This window comes from Pristis pectinata, chromosome 16 (genome assembly GCF_009764475.1).
Source record: "Pristis pectinata isolate sPriPec2 chromosome 16, sPriPec2.1.pri, whole genome shotgun sequence".
Lineage (NCBI taxonomy): Eukaryota > Metazoa > Chordata > Chondrichthyes > Rhinopristiformes > Pristidae > Pristis > Pristis pectinata.
Genome location: NC_067420.1, coordinates 24,501,648 through 24,526,097, shown reverse-complemented (window position 1 = coordinate 24,526,097; position 24,450 = coordinate 24,501,648). Strand labels below are relative to the sequence as shown.

Here is a 24,450-nt window from a genome sequence, read left to right as displayed (position 1 = left end):
TTAAGTCCAACTGGACCTCCAAGACGATCTATCAGCAACTTCACCTTGCCACTAAATAAGATTGTATCCACTTTGTTCCTCTTCACCAAGTTTGATAATTTGTTTGATTGTTTTCCTTCATAACATCCAAAATTTGTCAGTTTCTGTTTGACTATCACACAACAGCGTAATGACCTTGGGAGGCTTTATCTCTCCCATGGACTTGAAACAAGTATGATTGCAAGGCACAAATTAAAGCTATGAAACAAACTGATAGAACTATGAATAGCCTTCTCCAGCATCAGAATTTAGATGCTTACTAATGCAGTAAGGAATGCACATTTTGCACAAGACTTTCACAGTCAGCAGTTTCTAAACAAATCTTGAATCTGGGGTGCAAGGCTAGTGTTTAATACTGTATCTGCATAATTTTGAAATTATTTCTTAGTCCAGCAAACAACTTGAATTCCAGTTCTTTTGAATATTGCTGCTAAAAGTTGCTTTGTAAAGTTGATCTGCATTTGCTGAGTAAATAGAACATGGTGTTGTGAAAAGTATCTTTAACCATTTGGGTTCTGAATAATCTCACAGCAAAATTGTAAATTAGCATGATTTCAAAGATTTCTGTTGAGAAGCTGGTGTACATTGTATGCTGCTTGCTTCAATAACCTGTGTATGCTCTAACCTTTGCCTCCTTTGCAATACAATTGAATGAATTTTTTTTTTGAAAAAGGGAAGCAATTCTGGGTTTTATGCTGACAATTTTGAAAATGTGTCAGTAAATGGGTAAAAATCCTAAATGTGCTAATTGTGCAATGTTTATTCAACACTCATTTACTGTAGGACTGGTTTGGTTGGTTCAAGACTTAAATTTCTACCTTGTAATTGTGCTTGTTTTAAAACCTGTATTTAAAAACAATGTCTTTTAGTTATCCAAATGTGTTGTTATTTCTTGGCATTTTGAAGGATATTTTTGTGTGGTTATTTACACACATTGTCCAGGATAAGAGCTCAAATCCCATTCTCTGGTTCAAGTGCAGACAACTGTTTCAGTGCAGTAGTGATGGAATGTTGTCCCTGAATACGGAGCTTTAACTGCCTAAACTACCTTGATTCAACACAAATTTTCTTTGGTTATAGATGCTTTAGTGTTGAACATTTTTCCTTGGCATTTTAGCAAATCGTAAAGTTTGATAATTAGTTTCCTTTTAGCACTTAATATATTTTGAAAGTGAGTATTGCTAATGTCTGACCACTTTCTCCAAGCCACCACCATTGGAAGTGTTTTAATTAATCATGTCGTCGCAAGCTTTGTGTGACTATTGAATTTGAACCCTGAGGTGAGATGGTGAAGCATGAGGAAACTACAAAGTGGCAGGTGGGTGGTAAGAAGTGATAGATATGAGAATTCATTTTGATAGGAAAATAGCAAAATAATATTCTTTAACTGGTGAGAAACCAATAAATTTTGGCATGCAGAAGATGTTACATTGCTGAGATTTGAATCATTTATACCAGTACAACTGGAAATTGGGAAACCGAATTGTATTTTGGCCTTTATTACTAAGGGATTAGAGTAGAAGACTTCAGCTGCTGCAGACCTTGAATTCACACCTGGAATACTCTGCAATTTACGTCTCGATATCCAAAAAAGGATATATCTGGACTAAGTGCAGTATAGATTTACTGGAATAATTTCTGAGGTGGTGAGGTTGTTTATAAAGAGAGATTGAGTAGGATTAGTCTATTGGATTTGGGTGAAAGAAAGGTAATCTCATAGACATTCACAGTTCAGAGTAGATGATAATGTGTGTACTTGAGAGTCTGTTTCCTCTGACTGGCAATCCAGAACTAAAGTCATTGTTGAGGGAAGCACAGTGACCAGCAGGTAAAGCTGCTGCATCAGCTCTAGTTCAATCTTGACCTCCTGGTGTTGTCTTTAGGTAGTTTGCACATTCTCCTTGTGACCCTACAGATCTCTCCCAATGCTCTTTTTTTTAACCCATGCCAATATAGTACAACTTGGAAGGCTAATTGGCTACTGTAAATTGCCCGTAATGTAGATGGGTGATAATGGAATCAGTGGACTTAATAGCCATGTGAGGAAGATTAGGTTACATAGAAATCAGGGATTGCTGTAAGAGCCAACTTAGAATCATTGGATCAAATGGTGGCTTCCTATGGTATAAGGAGAAATGCAAGTATGTTCAAGGATAGGATCAAGTTTTTTGATAAGGGAAGATTAGGCAGGGACATTTTTGAGGTAGAACAGCTATGATATTAAATGGCAGAGGAGGCTCAAAGGTCTGTTTGACCTAGTACTAATTATATCTGTATGTCTGTGTGGCTCCACAAGTGTAACTAACTGAAAAATTGAAAATAAGATGGTGGGTAATTCCTTCTTTCCTTGACTTTGAACCTTGCCCAAAACTTTTTCTCTACCTTCTCCATGTGCCACTGCATTGGACATATTTACTAATTTGGAACTGGGGTGATGAAAAGAATCACTTTTCTTTCTTTTTTTTTGCTTAATGTGGTGGTGGTGCACATGCTCTTCTGGGGCTTGTTTCTTTGTCTTTGTTGCCCTCATCCCTATCCAGTCAATTCCACTCCTCTAAGTACGTATAAATCTTTTACCACTAGCAGGTACATGATTCACATCGATCTCATTAAGTGTCAAGATGTTATGCATTCTTAGCTCTGCTTGAAGGTGAGTCCTTTTCTGCATGGTGATCCACCTTCTCAAACCTCTTTTCCATGGGCTTACTGTAAATTTACAAAACCAAGTCCTCATTATTTTTATTTTGTCATTACATTTGCTTCAGAAATGGAGTTTTCTCCTTAAGTTCCAATATACAAAATCATTAATATTAAAACATCTATTACACACTGTGGTTCTGTGTAATGGCTACAAATTTGCTTGCTTCCAATAGGTCAGTATAATTTTCCATCCTGAAGGAAAATATTGCCTCCATTCCAAATTTTACTTGGCACAATATACTCTGCAGAAAATTAATGTAGATTTTAAACACATTAATTCTCTGTCAATAGACATGCTGTATTAAAAGGGAAGCATTTAGAATTGATTGCAAACTAAGTATTGAAGCATTTTTTCAGTTGTTTCTCAAAGTGCTAAAGGGAAGAGTCAAACAATTACTAACTATTTCCTATGATTTAATGAATTTCAGTATTTGAAGATTAGCAAATTGAATTATATGGTTTTCCTTTTTTTTTGCTAGGATCCATAATGCTTGCTAATCTGTACTGTGACCAATGTGGATATCTGCTGTGCTTTCCCCCATATTCATTTCTACAGTAATTTAGGAAACCAAAGTGTTTATTAAAAATTTGTGACATTTATATTTTCTAAATTCATAAGTTCTCGTGTGGAAAAAGTAAGTGCATACGTGAAGTGTTAATGTGATTTCAGGGTAGAAACTGGGATGAAACTTTTTCATGAATGAGCTATAAATATTGACAATTTGTTATTCGGCGGGTTCCTAATCTAATCTGAATTTGGGTGTTCTGGTTTAAGGAAAATAAAAGCTCTTGGGCAAAGTTGAGAGTGTAGTTATCCTGCATTACTGTTAATTAAATACCATCTAACTCAACAATAACTTTGAGAACTCACTGTATTTGAGTAAATGCTACACATGAACTGTGTACCCAAAACTGGAAGTATTTGCTACATGGAAAGGCATTGGAAATCTGGATAGAGGAGAAAGAAGTGCTAAATTCTTTGAACCAAGAGAACAAAAAGTAAGATTTTGGATCTTGAGTATTTTCTTTTAAACAGTTATCAAACTACACTTGACCAAGCAATATAGTGAAATTGGATCAGATGACCGAGGGCCAAATGGGGTGATTCAGAAGAGGAAAGAGAAGAGAGTTGGGAGGGAATACCAGAGTCAGTGAAAGGATTATTATATTTGTTTTAAAAAAAAATGTGGAGAGGAGGCCAGAATTAAAGTGCAGAGATCTAAAGGTACAAGTCAAAGGGGATTGCAGAGGCAAAGTGGTTCACAATTATTGGATAGATTTGGAAAAAAAAATGGGAATTTTAAAGAGTGTTGCTTGTGTAGGACCATCTTCAGCAGAAGAGTCAAACATGTGATCCATCTCTGCTTCCACCTAAGATGTCCACCATCACATGAGCCAGTCTCAGCCTCTTCAGCCTCAAGAAAGTACGAGATAGGTTATGGGAGGCCAACACATCTTGCCAAGCTGTTCCAGTACAATTACAACACTGGCATCTACCTATTAATGTAGAAAATTGCCCAGGTATGTTTTGTTCACATTAAGGAGGACACATCCAATCTGGCTGATTATTGCCCTGTCTGGCTATTCAGTTATCAGCAAAATGTTGGAAGTGGTCATTAACACTATCAAATGGCACTTACTCACTGATATCCAGTTTGGGTTCACCTGGTCCACTTGGCTCCAGAATTTGGTCCAAGTTCTAGAAGTGAGATAAGAGTGACTGCCTTTGGTATCAAGGCAGCATTTGATTAAGTGTGGTGTCAGTGGGCATCAAAGTGAGCCTCGCGCAATACTCAATTCTTGTGAATGAATATTTTAAATTAAGTTTATAAGCATAAGTTCCAAGGAATGAGACAGCTTAGACACATTGCAATTCATATGCAATGTGAGGCTCTAGGCTGTTTCATGTGACCTTGGTAACCACATCTCCAGCTGTTCAAATTGTAGCACTGTTTCTGAGCTTTAGGAGAAGCAACTTTCCCTGCTGGGCGTTTAAGAGCCTTAGAACTTCTAGTGGCTCACAGATCTGGAGGTGATCATCCTTCAGCTTGGAGGACAATAGGGGCCGTGAATTGAACTGGCAAGCAGTACAGGAATCCTCTGGGCATGTGGCATTTGAAAGTTTTTTTTGTGCGTCTTTATGAGCAGGGGTGATATCACCTTTTGAGTGTGATCGAGAGTGATTCATGGTAATATGGGGAAATTATAAGCCAAGAACTTTAATGTTATTTGTGGAGAATCTTCTAGCAACAATAAAAAAATTACCATTTGGACAAGCATAGATTAGTAAAAGAGCTACTTCGTGAAAGAAAAATTGATTCACTTGAATTCTTGATGATGATGAAAGTAGATGAGGGATGCATGATTGATTTTTGGCATGTGGATTTCCTAAAGACTTTGACAAATTATCCACTTAACAGGCTCGTTAGAAAATTAAAGCTCATAGAATTTAAGGGATAGTGGCAGCATATATATACAAAATTGTTGAAAGGGCATAGAGCAGACAAATGGTGATAAGTCCTTTTTAGACTGGAGGAAAATAGATGCTGACTTTTAGATCAATCCTTAAGATCATTAGTCTTTTAGATATTTAAAGACCTGGATAGGTATTAGCAACTTCAAAGTTTGAAATTGATACAAAAAACAAATCTAGTAAATTAATGAATAGAATAGTAGTAGACTTTAGGAGGGCACTTAGGCAGATGTGTTTAATTTTAATGTTGCAAAGTGACATATTTGGGACTGAAGAGTAAGAGATGATCTAAATTTTACAATTTAAAGTGGTTGGGAAACAAACTTGAAAATTCACAGACATCTTATGAACAATGTATATGAAGAAGCAGGACAAAGTGAATAGTATTATAAATAGGCATAAGTACTTACGGAAAAGAAATACACTTCACCTCTGCAAAATATCAGCTTCGCTGCCACATTGACTCGAGGACGTGAAGCTCAGTGCAGAAGAGATTTATAAGAATGGAACTAGAAATGAGGGACTTGAGCTTTTAAGTGACATGAGCAAAGATGGAGTTATTTCGTTGGAGTTCTTCAAACTTGAGGAGAATTTTGATAGAAGAGAATAATGGCAGATGGGACAAAACTTATGAACACATTCCCTCTGGTTCTTTCCGCAATGTAAGGAACCTTTGTTGTGCACAAGTTGTGATCAGTGTACACTGCCTAAAAGGGGAGTGAAAACTGAAGAATATCTTCCCAAAACATTTTGTGGGTAAGGGTAGGATGGAGCTGACTATCCTCCTGGGTTGTATTATTTGTTAAGGGGGAAGAATTAACTTTCCCAATTGATGAAAGCATGAATAACTCAAATTTATGGATTCTGCCAAATGAGTTGCTGGACATGGAAAAACCAAGAAGGTAAACTGGGTACAGTATCAAACATATCTTTTTAATCAAATCAATCTGATAACTTCCATATACTTTGCTTATATTCACAATTTTTAGGCTGTACTTTGCAGAGTTTGGATCTATTCCAATTGCATTGATTTGTTTCTGCAGAAAACTAATGCAAATATTTTTTTTAAAACTTCTGGATGTCCATTTACTAATCAGTTTTAAATTTGTAACAGTATGTTGATATACCCATAATTTTTCCCTTGCTAAATTAATAGTTTGGGATTAAATTTGTATAAATGCATAGAACAAACTGAAATATGCACTTTGGCCACCATTAGCTAATCAAACTGCGTAAACTGTTAAGAGAGCTAGAGCTTTCTGCATAGTTTTTATGTGATCTATGGTGGATTGTATTACAAGGCAGAAGAAAGGTGAAAAACAAGCATGCTGAAATAAGTGAGCTGTGTTTATGTGAAAAATCAGTTAAATTTATTCCAGCTATGCAAGTTGATGCTCAGTAACATAGAAGATTGTGGAGGGAAAAAAATCCTGTAGTTTATTTTGTTTTCTTGACTTTTGTATTAAATTCCCCTACATTCCAAATAAATAGGTAGTGAGAGCAAGCCATGTTAATTGTTAGTGAATTGTTACTATTTAACACTAACTTGTACTTGTGACTGTTATTTTTGTATGTGCTATGTCTCTGTCATAGTTCCAGGGCACACTTCCTCCTTCATAACGCTTCGTTCCACCTGCTTCCTGTGAGGGGGCAATTTGGGTATCAGCCTGTGGCTGTTTCTCTCTCCACAGAAACTGCCTGTCCTGCTGGATTTTCCTAGCACTTCCCTTCATTTCTAATTTCCAGCAATTGCTGTGATCTGTATCTCACAGTCCTAGCAGGTGTTTTTACCTTTCTCCACTGATCTCTATTTACACCACCTCCATTTAGATTATCTGCTATTAACAAGCCTTCAGTACCCTCTCCTATTTGACATCAATCTTAGTCATCCATATACTTTTGGACTCCATGTTATCAAAAATATTTCTTTGTTCTCTCCTGTCACCTCCTCTGCAAGTTTAAACATGCCTGTTTTCTGATTGTTTTTTTTTTACCTCCACACTGGAGAAAGATTATTGACCTGAAATGTTAACCTTGCTTCTTTTTGGATGATGTGACCCAAGTATTTCCAGCATATTTTGTTTTTATTATGGTTGCAGGACACTTCCAATCTACTTCATTCTTGATCTATTTGCAATTTATTACTTGGGATCCTGAGGTCAAGTTTTACCAATTTACACAATTTAAACATTTGGGAGCTGTGGATTAAAGATCAATATTCTGTGCCACGGCCACTAATCCACCACATGCACATTACGTCCTACACCTGCTCTTGATGTAATCAATGATCCAATATGTTATTTTTTTTAACAGAGTTTGTCTTTATTTTTAGGCTAGCTTGATGTTTACATGCTACTGTGAATAAGGTTGATTTTACAGCAAATGTAAATCCTCCACTTTTAATTGGTATAACTTTCTAGTGAAATACATTAAAATACTGAATTTTCTGAACACACTTCAAGTGAAGACTGACTCTAACCATGCACATCTCAGTTTTTATCTAAAAGCAAGTTTGTAATTTAGGAGAAGACTTTTTATTATTCGACCACCATAGTGGTACATGGCTGGAACAATATGAGAAACATTTTAGAAGTTGTTTGCTATAATTTTTGATAAACTAGTTGTAAATGAAAGGCCAATGGTGAGATCCATAAATTGTGGATAATTGCTACTTGATTCTATCTTCCTAATTCTACCTCCCAGTTTTTTTTCAGTGGCTTTGTTTTGAAAAATTAACACCTTTTTGCACTGATCAAACTTAATTGGGTATTTTTGACTCCATTCTTTTCCCCACTAATTTGTGATTTTAATCAAAAAATTAAGCCAGAAAGAACACCTCTCTCCCTATTCAGTTTTTAATGCCAATTTGAACTTTTAAAGTTGGGTTTATTGTCATATGCACAAGTACATGTATGCAGATGCAATGAAAATCTTACTTGCAGCAGCATCACAGGCACGTAGTATCATATGAACAGCATTCACAAGAAAAACATAAATTAAACATAAATTATACACAATTTTTAAAGAAAAAACAAAAATTAGAAAAAAAAAGTCTATTTTAGTGCAAAGTGATCAGAGTGATCATAGTGTTGCTAAACCGTGGTGGTGATTAGGGGTTTGCTGGTTGGTTCAAGAACTGAATGGTTGAAGGGAAGTAGCTGTTCTTGAACCTGGTGGTGTGGGACTTCAGGCTTCTGTGCCTCCTGCCTCATGGTAGCTGTGAAAAGGTGGCATGGCCTGGATGGTGGGGATCTTTGATGGATGTTGCCTTCTTGAGGCAGTGCCTCCTGTAGATACTACTGATGGTGGGGAGGGATGTGCCCATGATGTATTGGGCAGAGTCCACTACTCTCTGCAGCTTCTTAAACTTCTGCACATTTGAATTGCCATACCAGACCATGGTGCAACCAGTCAGGATACTTTCAGCAGTACATCTGTACAAGTTTGTTAGAGTGTTAGGTGACAAGCCAAACCTCAACCTCCCTTTTTTAAAAAAAAGTAAAGATGCTGACGAGCTTTCCTTTTGATTACGTCCGTGCTGGGCTCAGGACACGTCATCCGATATGCTAACAACCAGGAATTTATATCTGCTGACTCTCTCTGCCACTGATCCCCGAATGTAGACTGGCGCATGTTCGCCCTTCATCCCCTTCCTGAAGTCAACAATCAGCTCTAGTTTTGCTGATGTTGAGTGAGACCATTAATGACCTGTGCTTGTGTTCCATAGGTTGTGTATTTGTTATATCAGTGAGATCGTGCTATTGTCAACACCAACATTGCACAGGGATTGTGATTTTTGAGTTCTGTTTTTTTCTTTTTGTTGATTTGATTAAATATTGGTGGAGTGTTGAAAGGTAATTTTAATCTAAGTAAACTGGGATAGCTGATTAGATCTGTTGGTCTGCCCATTTCATTCATCCAATTTTCCAATGAAGTCGATGGATTTGTTTTAATTGTAAATTAATACTGATGTGAATGTCAAATTCCTGCTGGACAGGTATAAATTATAATCTTTTTTTCTTTTGTACCATATAGTGGAAGCTCTGCAACAAAAAATTAAATTCACTTCCTCATGATTAAATGATAGACTGAAGAATGTTCTATAAACCAGCAGGAAAAGAAATATTTATTAGATGCTGATTTGTGTCCACTACTATACAATTAAAATGATCAACATCAGTAAAGATTCTTTTAAGCCTTATCACCCTTGGTCAGGGAGTATATGAAGCAGTCTTATTTTTTTTATTTGCTATCACTTTTCCATTCTGATTCAATTGCTTTACAATGAAAATTGCACTGTTGCTTTCTGCCTTTTTTACTTAATGTGTTAAACACAGACTGGATTTTTTTTTTGTAAAAGTTAATTAACCAGAGAAGAGTAAAATCAGTTTTCTAATTGATCAAATATTTTTTTTGGAATACAGCTTTGGAGAGGCAAATCCATTAGAGTTTGCAAGCTGTTGAAATGTGATAAGCAAATTTAACCAGTATTGTCCTTCTGGTGTTCACACTTTTGTTTATCTATGACCTGCTGAGCAAGGTTATCATGCTTGTTTTCTTGTATATTTAAAATGTGGAAAAATTGTATGCATGAAGACCATTGAAATCATTTAAACAAGCTACATATACTATGATTTGCAAATTGAACATATAACAATAATAATTACAATAAACTAATGGTCCATGAAGTGCAGAACAGCACCTAGAGTGGTCAGAAAGAAGAGAATTTACAATGTCACTGCCAAAAATTTGTACAAATTTTGGATATGGTGATCCTAGTCTTGATGCTGTAAGTCCTATATTACTTCCACTGTTAATAATGTAAGTTTGTGCTTGGTGTAAGGGAACTGGAGCATTAATCAGACAGATTACTAGGTATTCAATATTTGTTCCCTCAATTTTGACATGTATTACAATTTAATACAAAATGCTAATTTAGACGAAATAAAAAGGGTTTGCAGAAGAGTAACAAGGATGTTCTTCTAGCCTGTTCTGTAACTGAAACTGCTCCGGAAGTTCCCTCTGCTCCTTTTGATGTTTTGCAGTTCAGCTGTTTGTATGTGTCCCTGCTCCAAGCAGAACTTGATCTAGCTCTTGCATGAAGTAATTCAGCAAAGTTTCATCTATTGCAAAACCAGTAGCCTGCATGAGCAAATGGTTCTCCTGTATGAAGCAAGAGCAGTCCATGTGACTCATCGGGCCTGCTCTGCCATTCAGTAGGATTATAGCTGATCTGATTGTGATCTTAACTCTTCAGTTCCATCACTATCTACATAACCTTTCACCCATTTGCATATCAGGAATCTATCTCTGCCTTTTATATAAAAAAAATCAAAAGACTTTGCATCCACAAACCTTTCAGAAAGATTTTCACAAATTCATGACATGTTCTTAATGAAGGGGGAGCCCAGCACATCAGTACAAAAGGGAAAGCTGAATCAGAAGTGCCGAGTAGATGGTCATCTCTGCCTCTTCTAGTGGTTTCCAGCATGATAGATGCCAGTCTTCAGCCAACTCGCTTCACTGCACGTGATAACGAGAAGTAGCCAAAGACATTGGATACAGCAAAGGCTATAGGCCCTGACAATAGCCACGCCCTTGGCCAAGCTGTTCCAGTAAAGCTACAACAACAAAAATTGCCCAGGATATCCTGTTCACAAGAAGCAGTGCAAATCCAACACAGCCAATTACCACCCCATTCATCTACTCCCAATCATCAGCAGAGTGGTGAAAGGGACAGTTGATGGTGCTACCAAGTGGCACTTGCTTAGCAACAACCTGCTCACAGAAGCTCAGTTTGGATTATGCCAAAGTCGCTCGGCTCCTGACCTCATTACAGCTTTAGTCCAAATCGACAAATGAGCTGAACTCGAGGTGAAGTGAACTGTTGCTGTTGATCGAGTATGGCATCAAAGAGCCCTGCTCGGGGTGAAAACCCTCTGCTGATTGGAATGATACCTAGCACAAAGGAAGGCAGTTGTCGTGGTTGGAAGTCACGGGCATCTTTTCAGGGTATTAACTTTGGCCCAGGCATCTTCAGCTGCTTTATTAGTGTCCTTCTTTTACTCATAACATCAGAAGTGGGGATGTTTGCTGCTGATTGCACAATGTTGAGCACCATTCATGACTCCTCAGATAATGAAGCAGTCCATGATCAAATGCGGCAAGACCTGGACAATATCTAGGCCTGGGCTGATAAGTGCCAAGTAAAATCTGTGCCACACAAGAAAATCCAGCTATCACTCCCTGATATTCAGTGGCATTGCCACCATTGAATCCCCATCTGTCAATTAACTGGGGGTTACCGTTGACCAAAAACAGAACTGGAGTAGCCATATACACAATGTGGCTATAAGAGCAGGTCAGAGGCAAGGAATCCTGTGACGAGTAACTTGCCTTCTAACTCCCCAAAGCCCATCCAGCATCTACAGGGCTCAAGTCAGGAGTGTGATGGAATACTCTCCACTTGCCTGGATGAGTGCAGCTTCAACAACACTCAAGAAAATGCAGGACATTGCAGCCTGCTTGATATGCACCTCGTCCACAAGGATTCACTCACTCCACCACCTAATGCACAGTAGCAGTCTGTACCATCTGCAAGATGCACTGCAGCAACTCACCAATATTCCTTAGACCATGCCATCCACACCCATGACCTCTACCAGCTAGAAGAACAACAGCAGCAAAAGCATGTGAACACCACCACCTGGAAGTTGCCCTCCAAGCCATACCACCATCCTGTTATTCTCTCCCTAACAGCATTGTGGGTATACCCATACCACAAGGACTGCAGGGGTTCAAGGACGCAACTCACCACCACCTTCTCAAGCCCATCTAGGGATCAACAATTAATCGCTGGCTCAGCCTATGGAGCGCACATCCCTTGAATGTGATTATATGTATGCAGAACAGCACAGTGGCACATTTAGTAAAGCTGCAGCCTCGCAGTTCCATAGGCTCAATCCTGCCTTTTGGTGCTGTCTGTATGAAGTTTGCAGGTTCATTCTGTGACTGTGGGTTCATTATGGTGCTGCGATTTCCTCCCACGTCCCAAGGATATGCAGGTTGGTAGACTAATTGGCAACTGTAAATTACCTCTTGTGTAGGTGGCTATAGAATCTGAGAGGAGTTGATGGGAATATTGGGAGAATAAAATGGGATGAGGGTAGATTTTCCATCTGATCTATATGCTGTTCGAAACTTAGACATCCTTCCTCGCTATCCACAACACTACCAACTTTTTTTATCCGCAAACTCACTAATCATACCTCCTACTTTCACGTCCAAGTCACTCGTATCACAAACAGCAAGAATCCCAAACCTGAACCCTGCAGTACACCACTGGTCACAGCCTCCCAAACAAAATTACCTTTCCACCACTACCCACTGCCTCCAAACACCAAACCAATTTTGGATCCAATTAGTTTTCTCACCTTGGACCCATGTGCTTTAACCTTCTGGATCAGCCTACCATGCAGGAACTTGTTAAATGCCTTCCTAAAGTCCATATAGACGATGTCTACTCCCCTACCTTAGTCAGTTTTCTTCGTTACCTCTTCAAAAATCTCAGTCAAATTAGTGAGGTAGAATTGCCCCCACACAAAGCCTTGCTGGGTATCCTTGATCAGCTCCTGTCTTTCCAAATGTACATAAATTTGAGAGTTTATCCAGTAATTTCCCTACCACTGATTGGCCTGTAGTTACCTGGTTTATCCCTACTACCCTTATTAAATAAAGAAACAACATTAGCTATCCTCCAGTTTTCTGGCATCTCACCTGTAGCTGATGAAAGTGCAAAAATCTTGCTCAGGGCCCCAGCTATCTCTTCCCTTTCATTTCATAGCAATCTGGGCTAGATCTCATTTGGCCCTGGGGACTTATTAACCTTTATGCATCCCATGACATCTTAACACCACCTCCTTGATATTGACCGTCTCCAGATTATCTACATACTTCTCTCCAAACTCGCTATCTTCCATATCCTTTTCCTTGGTGAATACAGATGAGAAATATTCATTTCGGACCGCACTAGCATCCCCTGGCTCCACACACAGATTACTCCTTTGTTCCCTGATGGGACCCACTCTTTCCTGGCTACTCTCCTGCTCTTGATGTACTTGCAGAACATCTTGTAATTCTCCTCAATCGTAAGGATATTTCATAGCCATCTTTTTGCCCTCTCAGAAGTTCTCGCAGATGCTCTATATTCCTTGAGACTCCCTTGATCCCAGTTATTTATGCCTGCCATATGCTTTTTTTTAAATCCCCTCTTTCTTCCCCCTCAAACCTTCAATCCAAGATTCTCCAATCTGCCATCTTTGTTTTTTATCCTTACTAGAATGTGCTGGCCTAACTCTTTTAGAAGGCTCCCTTCTGCTTATCTGATGTTGTTTTAACTGCAAGCACCTGCTGCCAATCTACTTTTGTCAGATCCTCTCCTACTCTATTGCAATCAGCCTTCCCACCCCCATCCCCCAATTCAAGACCTAAACTTGACGACCAATTGTATCCCTTTCCATAACTATATTGGAACTTACAGAATTATGGTCACTGTTCCCAAAGTGTCCCCCCCCCCCCCCCCCCCCCCCACTGACATTTCCACTACCTGCTCAGTTCCATTTCCCAAGATAAGGTTGATTACTGCCCCATCTTTAGTAGGAGTCTCTACATGTTGACTCAAAAAGACTTTCTTGGATACATTTAACAAGTTCTGCCTCATCTTAAGCCCTTTGCTGTGAGGCAATCCCGGTCAATATTCAGAAAGTTAAAATCCCCCACTACTATAAACCTATTGGTCTTGTGCCTTTCTGTGATTTGCTTGCATATCTGTTCCTCTAATTCCTACCAACTATAGTGAGGCCTATAACATAATCCCAGCAAAGTGATCACCCCTCTCATTCCCAAGTTTTACCTATATGGCCTCATTGGACGATCCCTCCAGAATATCTCCTCTAAGTACCGCTGTTACTTTTTTCCTAATCAGTAGTATGACTTTCCCTCTTTTGCATTCCCCTCTGGCACGTATGAAACTTCCATACCCCAGAACATTAAGTTGATAATCCTTCCCTCAACAAAGTTTCTGTGATTGTAATAACATCATAATTGCAAGTGCTGATCCATGCTCTAAGCTCATCTGAATTCCCTGTGAAGTTCCCTGCATTAATATAAATACATTTGAGCCTGACAGCCCTCCCATACTCCCTAACCTGCTCTGCCTACTGACTTGCATGATTTATCATCTACATTTTTCTCCCTACCTGCTGTACTGCTATGTTTCCCAATCCCCTGCCAAGTTAGTTTAAACCCTCCCAAGTAACATGAACAAACATCCTTGCAAGGATATTGGTCCCCTCCAGTCTGGGTGCAGCCTGTCTTCTACTGGTACCACCTACCCCAGAAGTGATCCCAATGTTCCAAGTACCTAAAGCCCTCCTTCCTGCACATATATTCATCTATCCTATTCTCCTTTCCTCACTAACACGTGACACTGTGAGTAACCTTAAGACTACAACCCTAGAGGTCCTGCTTTTTAACAGTTTACCTAACTTCCTACGGTCACTTTGCATAGCCTCATTTAGAAAATATGCTGCTCTTTTTATTTGTCCTGCCAGAATGAACAATTTCACATTTTCCCACATTACACTCCATTTACCAGCTCTTTGTCTACTCACTTAACCCATGTATGTTTCTTTGTAGCCTCCTTGTGTCCTTTTCACAACTTGCTTTTTCTACATTGAGGTCATCAGTGAATTTAACAACCATACCTTTTGGTGTTTTCATCCAGATCATTTGTATAAATTGCAGAAGTTGCGCTCCAGCATTCATTGCTCTGGTATGCCACTCGTTGTATATTGGCAACCAAAAAAACTATCCATTTATGCCGACTAATAAAGACGTTACATTTGCCAATTTCTAATATAAGGGGGCCTTCCCCAAATCTAGGGAATTTGGAAAACAAAATCCAATTTATCAGCTATCACACTTGCCACTTCTTTTAAGACTCCAGGATGGCCCATCAGGACCCATAGCTCAACTCTTTGTATTGACAATTTGCTCAGAACTATTTCCCTAGTGATTGCAACTTCCCTGAGTTTCTCTCTCCCTGCTAATTCATGATCTACAGCTATTTCTTGGTCATTACTTGTATTCTCCAGAGTGAAGACGGATGCAAAAAAATCCATCAGTTACTTATTATCCATTATTAATTCCCCAGATTCTTTGTATCAGACCCTTTTTCAAATTTCTCTAGAAAGCTTTGTCTTGTACTCTACTTTTTCCTTTAATATTTTAGTTATTCTTTGCTGTTTTTATATTCTACCCAATTGTCTGATCTCCCACCCTTTGTGCAATCATATGTTTTTTCTTCTTTGTTTGGAACCATGACAAATGGTAAGCTAACTGGCCTGTTGTTTCTTGCTTGTTACTTAACTCAGCTACTCTGACAGCACTTGCTGAATCTGCTGTTTCTACTACAAGAAGGACAAAGGCATCAGGTGTAATGGGAAGACCATTACCTACAAGGAAATATGTTGCCATCCTTCACTGTTGCTGGTCTAAATTTGGAAATTCCCTCCCGAGCAATATGTGATATTACCTTCACCAGAAGGACTGCAATGCTTCAAAAAGCTGGTTCCTTGGTGCCTCATACTGCCTTCACAGAGGTCATGAATTAATCCTCTCATTGCGCAATACCAGATTTACTCTAGCCTGTTCTCTGGTTGACTCCCGAACATGCTGTTCTAATAAACTTTTGTGAAAACAGTATGAACTCATCTTGGTTACCCTTGCCCCTGATTTTCTTTTCCCAGTCTATATTTAGATTTCAATTTCTCTTGATTATCGGCTTACATTTCTGATAAATTCTCATTATTTCTTCCTTTCTGCTTCATCTAATCTCGTATTTACTGCTAGGGAGGGCCTGTACACCATTCCCTCAAATGAGTTGTTGCCTTTTTTTATTTCTCATCTCCATCCAAATTGTTTTTGCATCCTGGTTTTCTGAATATGGGTCGCCCCTCCCCATTTCACTAATACCACCATTAATTAACAGAGCCACTTCTCCATCTATTTCCGCCAAGTTTCCTGTACTACATCAATGGAATCTGTACTATCTCAGTGTAACTGCACTGTGTAATGAATTGACCTGTACGATCGGTATGCAAGACAAGTTTTTCACTGTATCTCGGTACAAGTGACAATAATAAACCAATACCTTTCTAAGCGTTGTGTACCCTCAAAATTCAGATCTTGATCTACGTGGTTCTGTAGTTATGTCTCTGGTTATCCAGTCATTTATTTCTACTCTCGTTTTCAGTTCATGTGTTTTGAATGTTGTATGCATTTAGATACAGCCATTAATTTTATCCTTTAATTTTCTTCGTTTTATCTGCTGATTTTAAATTTGTACTCTATCCCTTCCTATCAATCTGTTCATCATTTCCCTCTTTCTCTAGCCTTGTCTCCATTCTTTGATTCACCACATCATCTCAACTTTAATCCCTTGCCCTTCCTATTTAGTTTAAAATTCTCTCACCTTCCCTAGTTTGCTGGAACACCAGTCCCTGCATGCTTCGAATATGGTTTGCCCCACTTTCTGTAGTAATGGTACCAGTGGTGAAGTGAAGTGATAAGCATACCTATTTTCTGCTTGCGTTTTAGTGATTATGGTATACTTGCCCTTTACTCATTGCATTTGCTACTTTGATGCACAAGAGGTTAAGTAGACCTTTTGCTAAAATATTACTCAATAGCTATTCAGTAGGTTGCAGTTAGACAATGGCAAAGGTATTTGGGAATTTGATTATTGCATATTAATTAAATAATATTGTTATTGCCTTTAGTTCTAATTAAAGGTAAGCCTGTTCTATTTTAGGTTAAGCCACTCCAACAGAGAATTACACTTAACTAATCAAGTGTGTTATGTGGCTACAGATTTTGAATAATTGCAAGGTGAAGATTTCAAGAAAAGCAAACACAGTGTTAACAGTCTCTTGCATTTTAAAGACTTTCCTTGGCAATTCTGTTATGAGTATCACTTCTGAATTTTGTCAATCCAGACATCTGGCCTCCTGTGTCAATTTGTGTTGGCATGTAAGGGGGAAGAATGGTGCATTATTGCTTCCACAACAAGCAATGTAATAAGCTTTCCTGATGATTTGTTTATTGCAGCTTTGTTTTCTGTCCATTGACAGAAAAGTTCAAGCCAGTTTATTTAAACCTCCCCCCCCCCCCCCATTTTGTGCACTGTAATTTTAATTATCTTTAATGATAGCTTTCAGCATTTTCCCTTTCACCAATGTTAGGCTAACTCCTCTATCGTTCTTTATTTTCTTACTGTCTTTTCCTATAAGGTCAGGTTACATTTGCTATCTCCCAATCTGTGGGAAATGTTACAGGATCCATTGAACTTTGAAAGATGCCAACCACTGCTTTCACTATCTCCATACCCACCTTATTCAAAACCTGAGGATGCAGGTAACAATGTAAGATAAAGTTGTCCTTGGTGACCTGTGCGGTGAAGTTTGAGGGAACGTGGTGGTAGTGCTCTGCAGCATTTCCATCTGCAGACTTATTCTTCTGTTCTGCCACTGCCAAACTTTATCCCCCAGTATTTCATTCACATTATACTCATTCTCACTTTGGGGAATTTCATGTTTTTTTTTACTGTTTCTGAAGATGTTGCTTCAAATTGTCAGTGAGAGACTGAGAAAGAACTCTAGAAGCACTACTGCCTAGTGCTTTCAAAGTAGCTAAGCTAAAGCAACTTTTAAGTGGCTTGAACTTGCAATACGGAAGTTAATTCTGAATGCCTTGTTCAGAGTTGCCTTGCTCCCTTTATTGTCTGCAGGCCTTTTAATGATCTGATGCCTGGCTGTTCCATGTGTGAGGCATGATTTGTTCAATCAAGAGCTATTTTGTTCCATTCACTCAAATTATTGCAAGTTATAGATTTTGCCCCTGGGATTTGTTGAAAGCAGTGCCTCTATTTCTCAGCTGTTGCTACCCTGCTGGGTGTTAGCTCTTTGGCAGCTCAATTGGAAAATGAACCACTTAATGGCTGCTTTAAATTCTATAACAGCATACAGTATGTTTGGCCTTTACTTTTGTATTACTGAATACCAATAACTAGAATAGAGATTTGCTATGTTTTTAAGTTTTTCCATCTTTTGTCAATCTGCTTTAATACAAGATCCCGCAATTGGAAGTTGTAATTAGAGGTTAAACAGTGTGTTTGAATGAGTTTATCTTGTATCTTGGTCGCTGGATCAGATATTTTCCTTAAATTATCTAGAGGATTTTCCTCCAGTGTTTGTAACTTCTGTGTTAGATCTAAAGCTGCTTATTTATTGTCTTATTTATTAGCAATGATTATGGCTTATTGGAGATTTTGTTTGGACTGTCTAGCATATTGTGGTGAAGAATCAGTACTAGCTTTGTTTGGGGAATGCAGATTTCAATGAGAACACATCAAGCATGAAATATTCCAGGTTGGAGGCTGCTATAGAACTCTAAGGACAAGATAAGGTAGTTTAATTTCCTTCGTGTGTTAGATTAAAATTAAAATCTTAATAATATACACCTTTCATTGAAAAGTGTTACATACTGTCTTGGAGGCCATTTGGCCCATCAAGTTCATGCTGGCTCTCAAAGCACTACCAATAGCCCCATTCCCCCACTTATTTCCCCGTAACCTATTCTCTCTCATATCCATCAACTACCCCCAATTTTCCCACTATCCCACTAACCATCTACACCAGGGGTAATTTGCAGTAGCCAATTAACCTACCAGCACATTTGTAGGATTTGGGGGGTGGGGGACAACCAGATCACTTGGGTGATACCTATATGGTCACAGAACAAATGAGGTCTGGATCAAAACAGGGTCACTGGAGCTGTCTGGCAGCTGCACTACCTGAAAAAAATGTTGATGCGATTATGGAGTAAGTCATATGTTGTATCCCACATTGCCTGATCTGTTCAGGTAGAATTTCATACTGGTGCTTTTGGTATTGATGTAGGTATGGTGCTCACTGGTTTGTGTTTGAAGCTGTTGAACAAAAGAACAGATTATTGTTGATTTGCTTGTGCGGTAGAAGGATAGCAGTGCAAAGCTAGCAGCTCCATTTAAAGGCTAGTAATCTGCTGCTTTAGAGGAAGGACTATTTCTGATGGGCCAAATGATTTATTTGACGTAGCCTGATGTGCACTAGTAAATCCCACTTTGAAATAAACTGTTCACCCTCATCTCTTATATTGATATTTTTAATGTTAGGGCCATATAAGTGAAATTCTGTCCAGTGCATACAGGTTAAGTTTCCTGTCTAAATGATGGCTTTCAAATTTGGGCCTTGGTTTACATCACTTCCTGACTTTTCAAATGTGTTACAGGCAGGAAGTTGAATGGTAATTTGCATGTTAATCTATCAAATATTTACAAGGCTATTTTTCCATAAATGGGAAGGTTGAAATACAGTAACAACAAATGTTATAAATATCTGACCCTTGTAGTGTAATGAGTACATTGCCTTCAGTGATGTATGGAATGATGCAATTCTCATGTATTTGATGCTACATTAAATGTGGCATCATAAATTTGTAAACCTGGTGACAAGTCACACAAATTAGTTAAGAGTAACAGAACGGTGAGGTTAAAAAAAATACAATAATATCCATGGTCTACTTTTGCTAAATAAAAGTGATGGGTTGAGTTACACCTACATCTGTAAAAACAAAAATTGGTTAACAAACTATGTCTTTATCAATAGCAGCTTGTTTTATGAGCCTTGTATATCAAACTATTTCATGGGAGCATTGACAAATGCATTTTCAACAGAGTTAAGTGAGGTATTGATACTGTCAACTTTTTCAGAGCTCCATTTTAATTAGCATTTCATAGGAAAGATATGTGGAGAGATTTAGTGAGGGGAATTTTGTGTGTGGTTTTGGCAGCTGAAGGCACAGCCATCCATAATAGAATTATTTAAAATCAGGGGTGCTCAGGAGACCATAAATGGATGTGAGTAGATATCCCAGAAAACTAGATGACGTAGGGAACAGTTTGAAAATATCTGGAGTTCCTAAAAAGATCAGCATGAATTTAAGACGTTCAAAAGCTTTAGAGGGTAGTGAGATTGATGCAGTTAGCTAGGCTTCTTTTTAAAGAGATAATATGGAGGAGTGGGGCTCAGTTGTTGTGAGAGCTGTTAACCAACACATGAATGTTGGGTAACTAGCATTTCCTGCACTAATAGCCCTTGATTGCTTGTATCTAAAAATCTATTGATCTTGTGCTGTGGAAAACAAAATGTTAATTTGACTAATTCTTTGTGCTGAAAAACAGCCTCTGGGTATTCAGTCACCAATTTGTGTTTTTTTTCCTTTTTTAGTTCGTGCAACATGGGTGACCAAAGGCAGCGTTCACTATCCACCTCGGGAGAATCACTCTATGTTGTTCTGGGACTTGACAAAAATGCTTCACCAGAGGATATTAAGAAGTCCTATAGGTATGCGTTTAAATAACAGAAATTCAGTGAAGATCTTGTTGCAACACACATCTAGCTATGTATTTGCTGACCATGATATGTCTTTTAATACCATTTTACCTAATAGTTTGTCCTCTGATACTATGTTTTGTGAGTAACTTTGCACCTCTAGCAGCATGCATTTAATCTAGTTAAAATGTGTACCAATTATAAAAGCATTATGCAAGCAAATCGCTAAGTCAATTCATTTGGTAGGACACCATGAGGAAGGAATAAGAGTAAAGAAATAAGAAATCAAAAACAATATCTTATGGATGCCAAAAACTGAAATAAAAACATTGTTAAATATATTCATTATTTGGATTCTTGTGCTTCATCCTATAATGGAGCAAGGGAGTTATCATTCAAGTCCATGACCTTTCAGCTGAATGCAAGAAAGCGAGAAATCAATAGGTCACTTATTTTCTTGAGGCTACTAATGCTGAGACAGAAAATAATTACAAACTGAACATTTTTTCTTCAACTAGGACGAAGGATTTATATTATCAAAATTCCATTTAATCAGAAGTGTGGTAGGACAGAATGTAGCTCTATAATCATGCTAAATGTGCATTCATGAGGCACTGTAGACCAGCAGCAGCAGAAATGCTCCAAGCTGTTTTACGAAATTAACGGAAGCTGTGTAGCATAAAGCTTTCAATGAGTTTTGGGCTGGTTTTGTGAAGTGGTAATATAATGATATTCCAGTTATATGAGTGACCCCTGTTTAGCCAATGAAAATGTCAGTCAAATGCATTGCTGCAGAGGCATCTCTGTAGAAGTAAGGCAATAGGTTCCTAGTAGGGAGCAGCTACAGTTTAAAGGAGAATGTTTGGTTGTTTTGGGTAGAGAATTTGTTATTTCTTTCTGATGGGCAAGAGGAGGTACATGCATCTTTCTGCTGCTTTATAACGTATCATTTGTTGGGGAACATTGTAATTTGAGTCATTTTCTAAACTTGGAAGTGAATAATTGTGGTTGGCCAGTGGCAAAACATTTAAAAATTAAATCAAAATAAATTAATTTGACTATGTTAATTAACTAACTGTATATTTAGGTTTTTCTTGGAGCAAAAAATGTCATTATCAGCTCGTATTTAACCAGGACCTTTGTGGTTTGGCATAGAGGTTTAATATTTGAAAGAATTAACTCAAACATCATCTTGGAATAGAGATACAAGAGACTGCAGATGCTGGAATCTGGAGTAAAAAATGAGCTGCTGGAGGAACTCAGCAGGTCAGGCAGCATCTGTAAAGGGAAACAGACGGTCAACATTTCGGGTCGAGACACTTCACTCAGACTGAATCAGTCCAGAGGAAGGGTCTCAGCCTGGAACATTGACAATCCTCTTGGAATAATTGTTGCGGAACTGAACACAAACCAGGAATGTCCTAGTGTCTTTCCCTTAAGTATTGAGTTGGGTAATCACAGCCGATAGATGATAGCATGACACACGTCCAGATTTACACTCAGGAAAAAGTTGAGGAAAGTTCCAATTGAAATTATATTGCCTCTACTAATACACAAATGTCTCACAAAACATCAGGCAGTACCTTTGAAACCACTTTCCAGCCTTTGCAAGATTTTAAGAGGATTGAGACAAATGACCACAGTAACACTCTGACATTGCACCATTTAATTGTTTGGAAATCCCAACGTTCCCGTGCTCCATTTAACCACACCAGGGCTCTTGCAATTCATTGTACTACTGTGTAAATCTTAAACTGAACCAAGTATGTTGTGTTACGGACTCAGTGAAAGTCCCTTTAAGATAGAGAGTGTGTGTGTATGTGTGTGTGGGGCGTGCTTACGTCAATAGAAGACAAAAGGACATAATGACGTTGTTGAAGAAGTTAGAAGAAGAAGGAGAGAGAGAGAGAGAAGGGAGAGAGACACCAGCCTGCTAGTTTTCTCTATCGATGGATGAGAAACAATAACTGTGTCTGCCACTGAAATCCATGTATGGAAGTTGGAAGTAATCGGGTGGAGTTCACTTTGTTGCTGACCTGTAGAAGGAAACAGGTATTTGTGTGTGGACGACCACGATTCGGATGCTTTTCGGGGTGAGGAAGTCACTACCGAGTAAACACTGAAGTGTCGCTGGGGTTCCATCGTGGAACATTTGGATTTCGTATTTACTCTCTCTGTGTTTCTCTACGTCTACGTCTTATCTTCAGACAACGGTGGTTGTTGAAGAAGCCCTTGCTCATGTTTCACCTTATGGCTTGTGGAACTGAACTTTAAGAACCGTTCCGGAACTTGGAGTTTGGGACTTTGTCACACACACACGACGAGTTTAGTTTTGGGGTTAATGTTCAAGGTTTAACATTTTTTAATTCTAACATACTAACATTTTTACTTTTATTTTACGTATTATCATAAGTAGTGATTAATAAAATAGTTTTTAACACTGAATCATGCTCAGTGTGTTTCTTTTGTTGCTGGTTCATGACAGTTGGAATATTATTTGGAATAACAAACAATGTGAAAAATCTACCAGTCTGACAGCACCAGTCCTGAGCTTGCTAGACTAACAGGATTGTACTGTATCTCTGAAGTTTCTGAAGTAATTCATTAATTTTCTAGTTAATCAACTAAAAATCTGATCTTCCAAAATAAATTTTAATTTAATATCTATTTAGTGCAACTAAGAAACCTCAATTTCTGCAAGTTTTTTTGCAATGTTAAATATTGTAATTATTAAACGTAACACCAGAGGGTGCCATTTGTTCAAATGAAGATACTCTGCCAATTTTAGAAATCATAGTAAATTCTGTTCCATGTTCTTCAGTGTTAAACTGCAGTGAAATCTGGAATTGCTTTGGGTGAATTTTTGAAGTACTGCTGTGCTGAAATTGCAGAATGTGAACATATCAAGAATTTTGGACTAAGCTTAAAGCGTAATTTTCTTTTTGTATGCTTTCTCCCGCACATCTTCCTCTACCCCCTCTCCAATTTAGATGATAAGAGGTGCAAAAGATTGGAATGTCGGACCAGTCAACATTAATATAGCTGGAAATATAATTCTTCAGTTACAATGAAGGTGCAGTTAAAGCTGATCTGTCAACTTGAGGAATAATTCAATTATTTGTTGTTTTCCAAGAAGCTTATAAATTGAAAATGTTTGCACATTTCTGATGAAATAAAGTAGCATGAGAAAAACAGCCTCTTTAATACTTTATTTCAAGCAGGTCTTGAGTATAATATATGCTAAATAACTATAACATAATATACTGAAGCAAGTGGGAAATATCTCTGGGAACATATTAGTCTTCTTTCCCTGAAAGTGCAAATTCATATGCTTGTTTCCTTGCAGGCTTTTGCATGTTGTTGTGACCATTCTTGGAGCCTGGATTGTGGATGTTAACAGCCTAACAGCAGAAAAATAGGGGCAAACAAGTCACCAGTTAACTTTGCTATTACTTGTGGTTCCACAACTCCTTGTGGTCCTGATCACTACGAAAACCTCGCCAACAACTTCTTTATAGTCTCACCACATCACCCTTCCCTCCTTCAACTTCATTTTCTTCCACATCTGTCCTTGTGGATAGAGGATGGGAGTGGGTGAGAGAGAGCACCACAGTGTCTTTCAACTGCACTCTTTTACCACACTGCCCACCTTCAGCCTCCATCTACTTAAAAATATAAAATCAATTCCTGGATAAGGTCCTTAACTCATTCTGGGCCCTGTATCCTTTACAGTACAAAGCTGACCTT

At 38.3% G+C, this 24,450-nt stretch overlaps 1 protein-coding gene across 1 annotated transcript in view; it reads left to right on the top strand.

The window, feature by feature from the left end:
- The window catches only part of LOC127578792 (dnaJ homolog subfamily C member 5), a 43,262-nt gene that overhangs the window by 3,162 nt on the left and 15,650 nt on the right, over positions 1-24,450 (top strand). The window contains exon 2 of the mRNA XM_052031245.1: positions 20,599-20,715. Coding sequence (XP_051887205.1) covers positions 20,609-20,715 — 107 coding nt within the window. The 5' untranslated portion in view covers positions 20,599-20,608. The remainder of the gene's footprint in view (positions 1-20,598; positions 20,716-24,450) is intronic.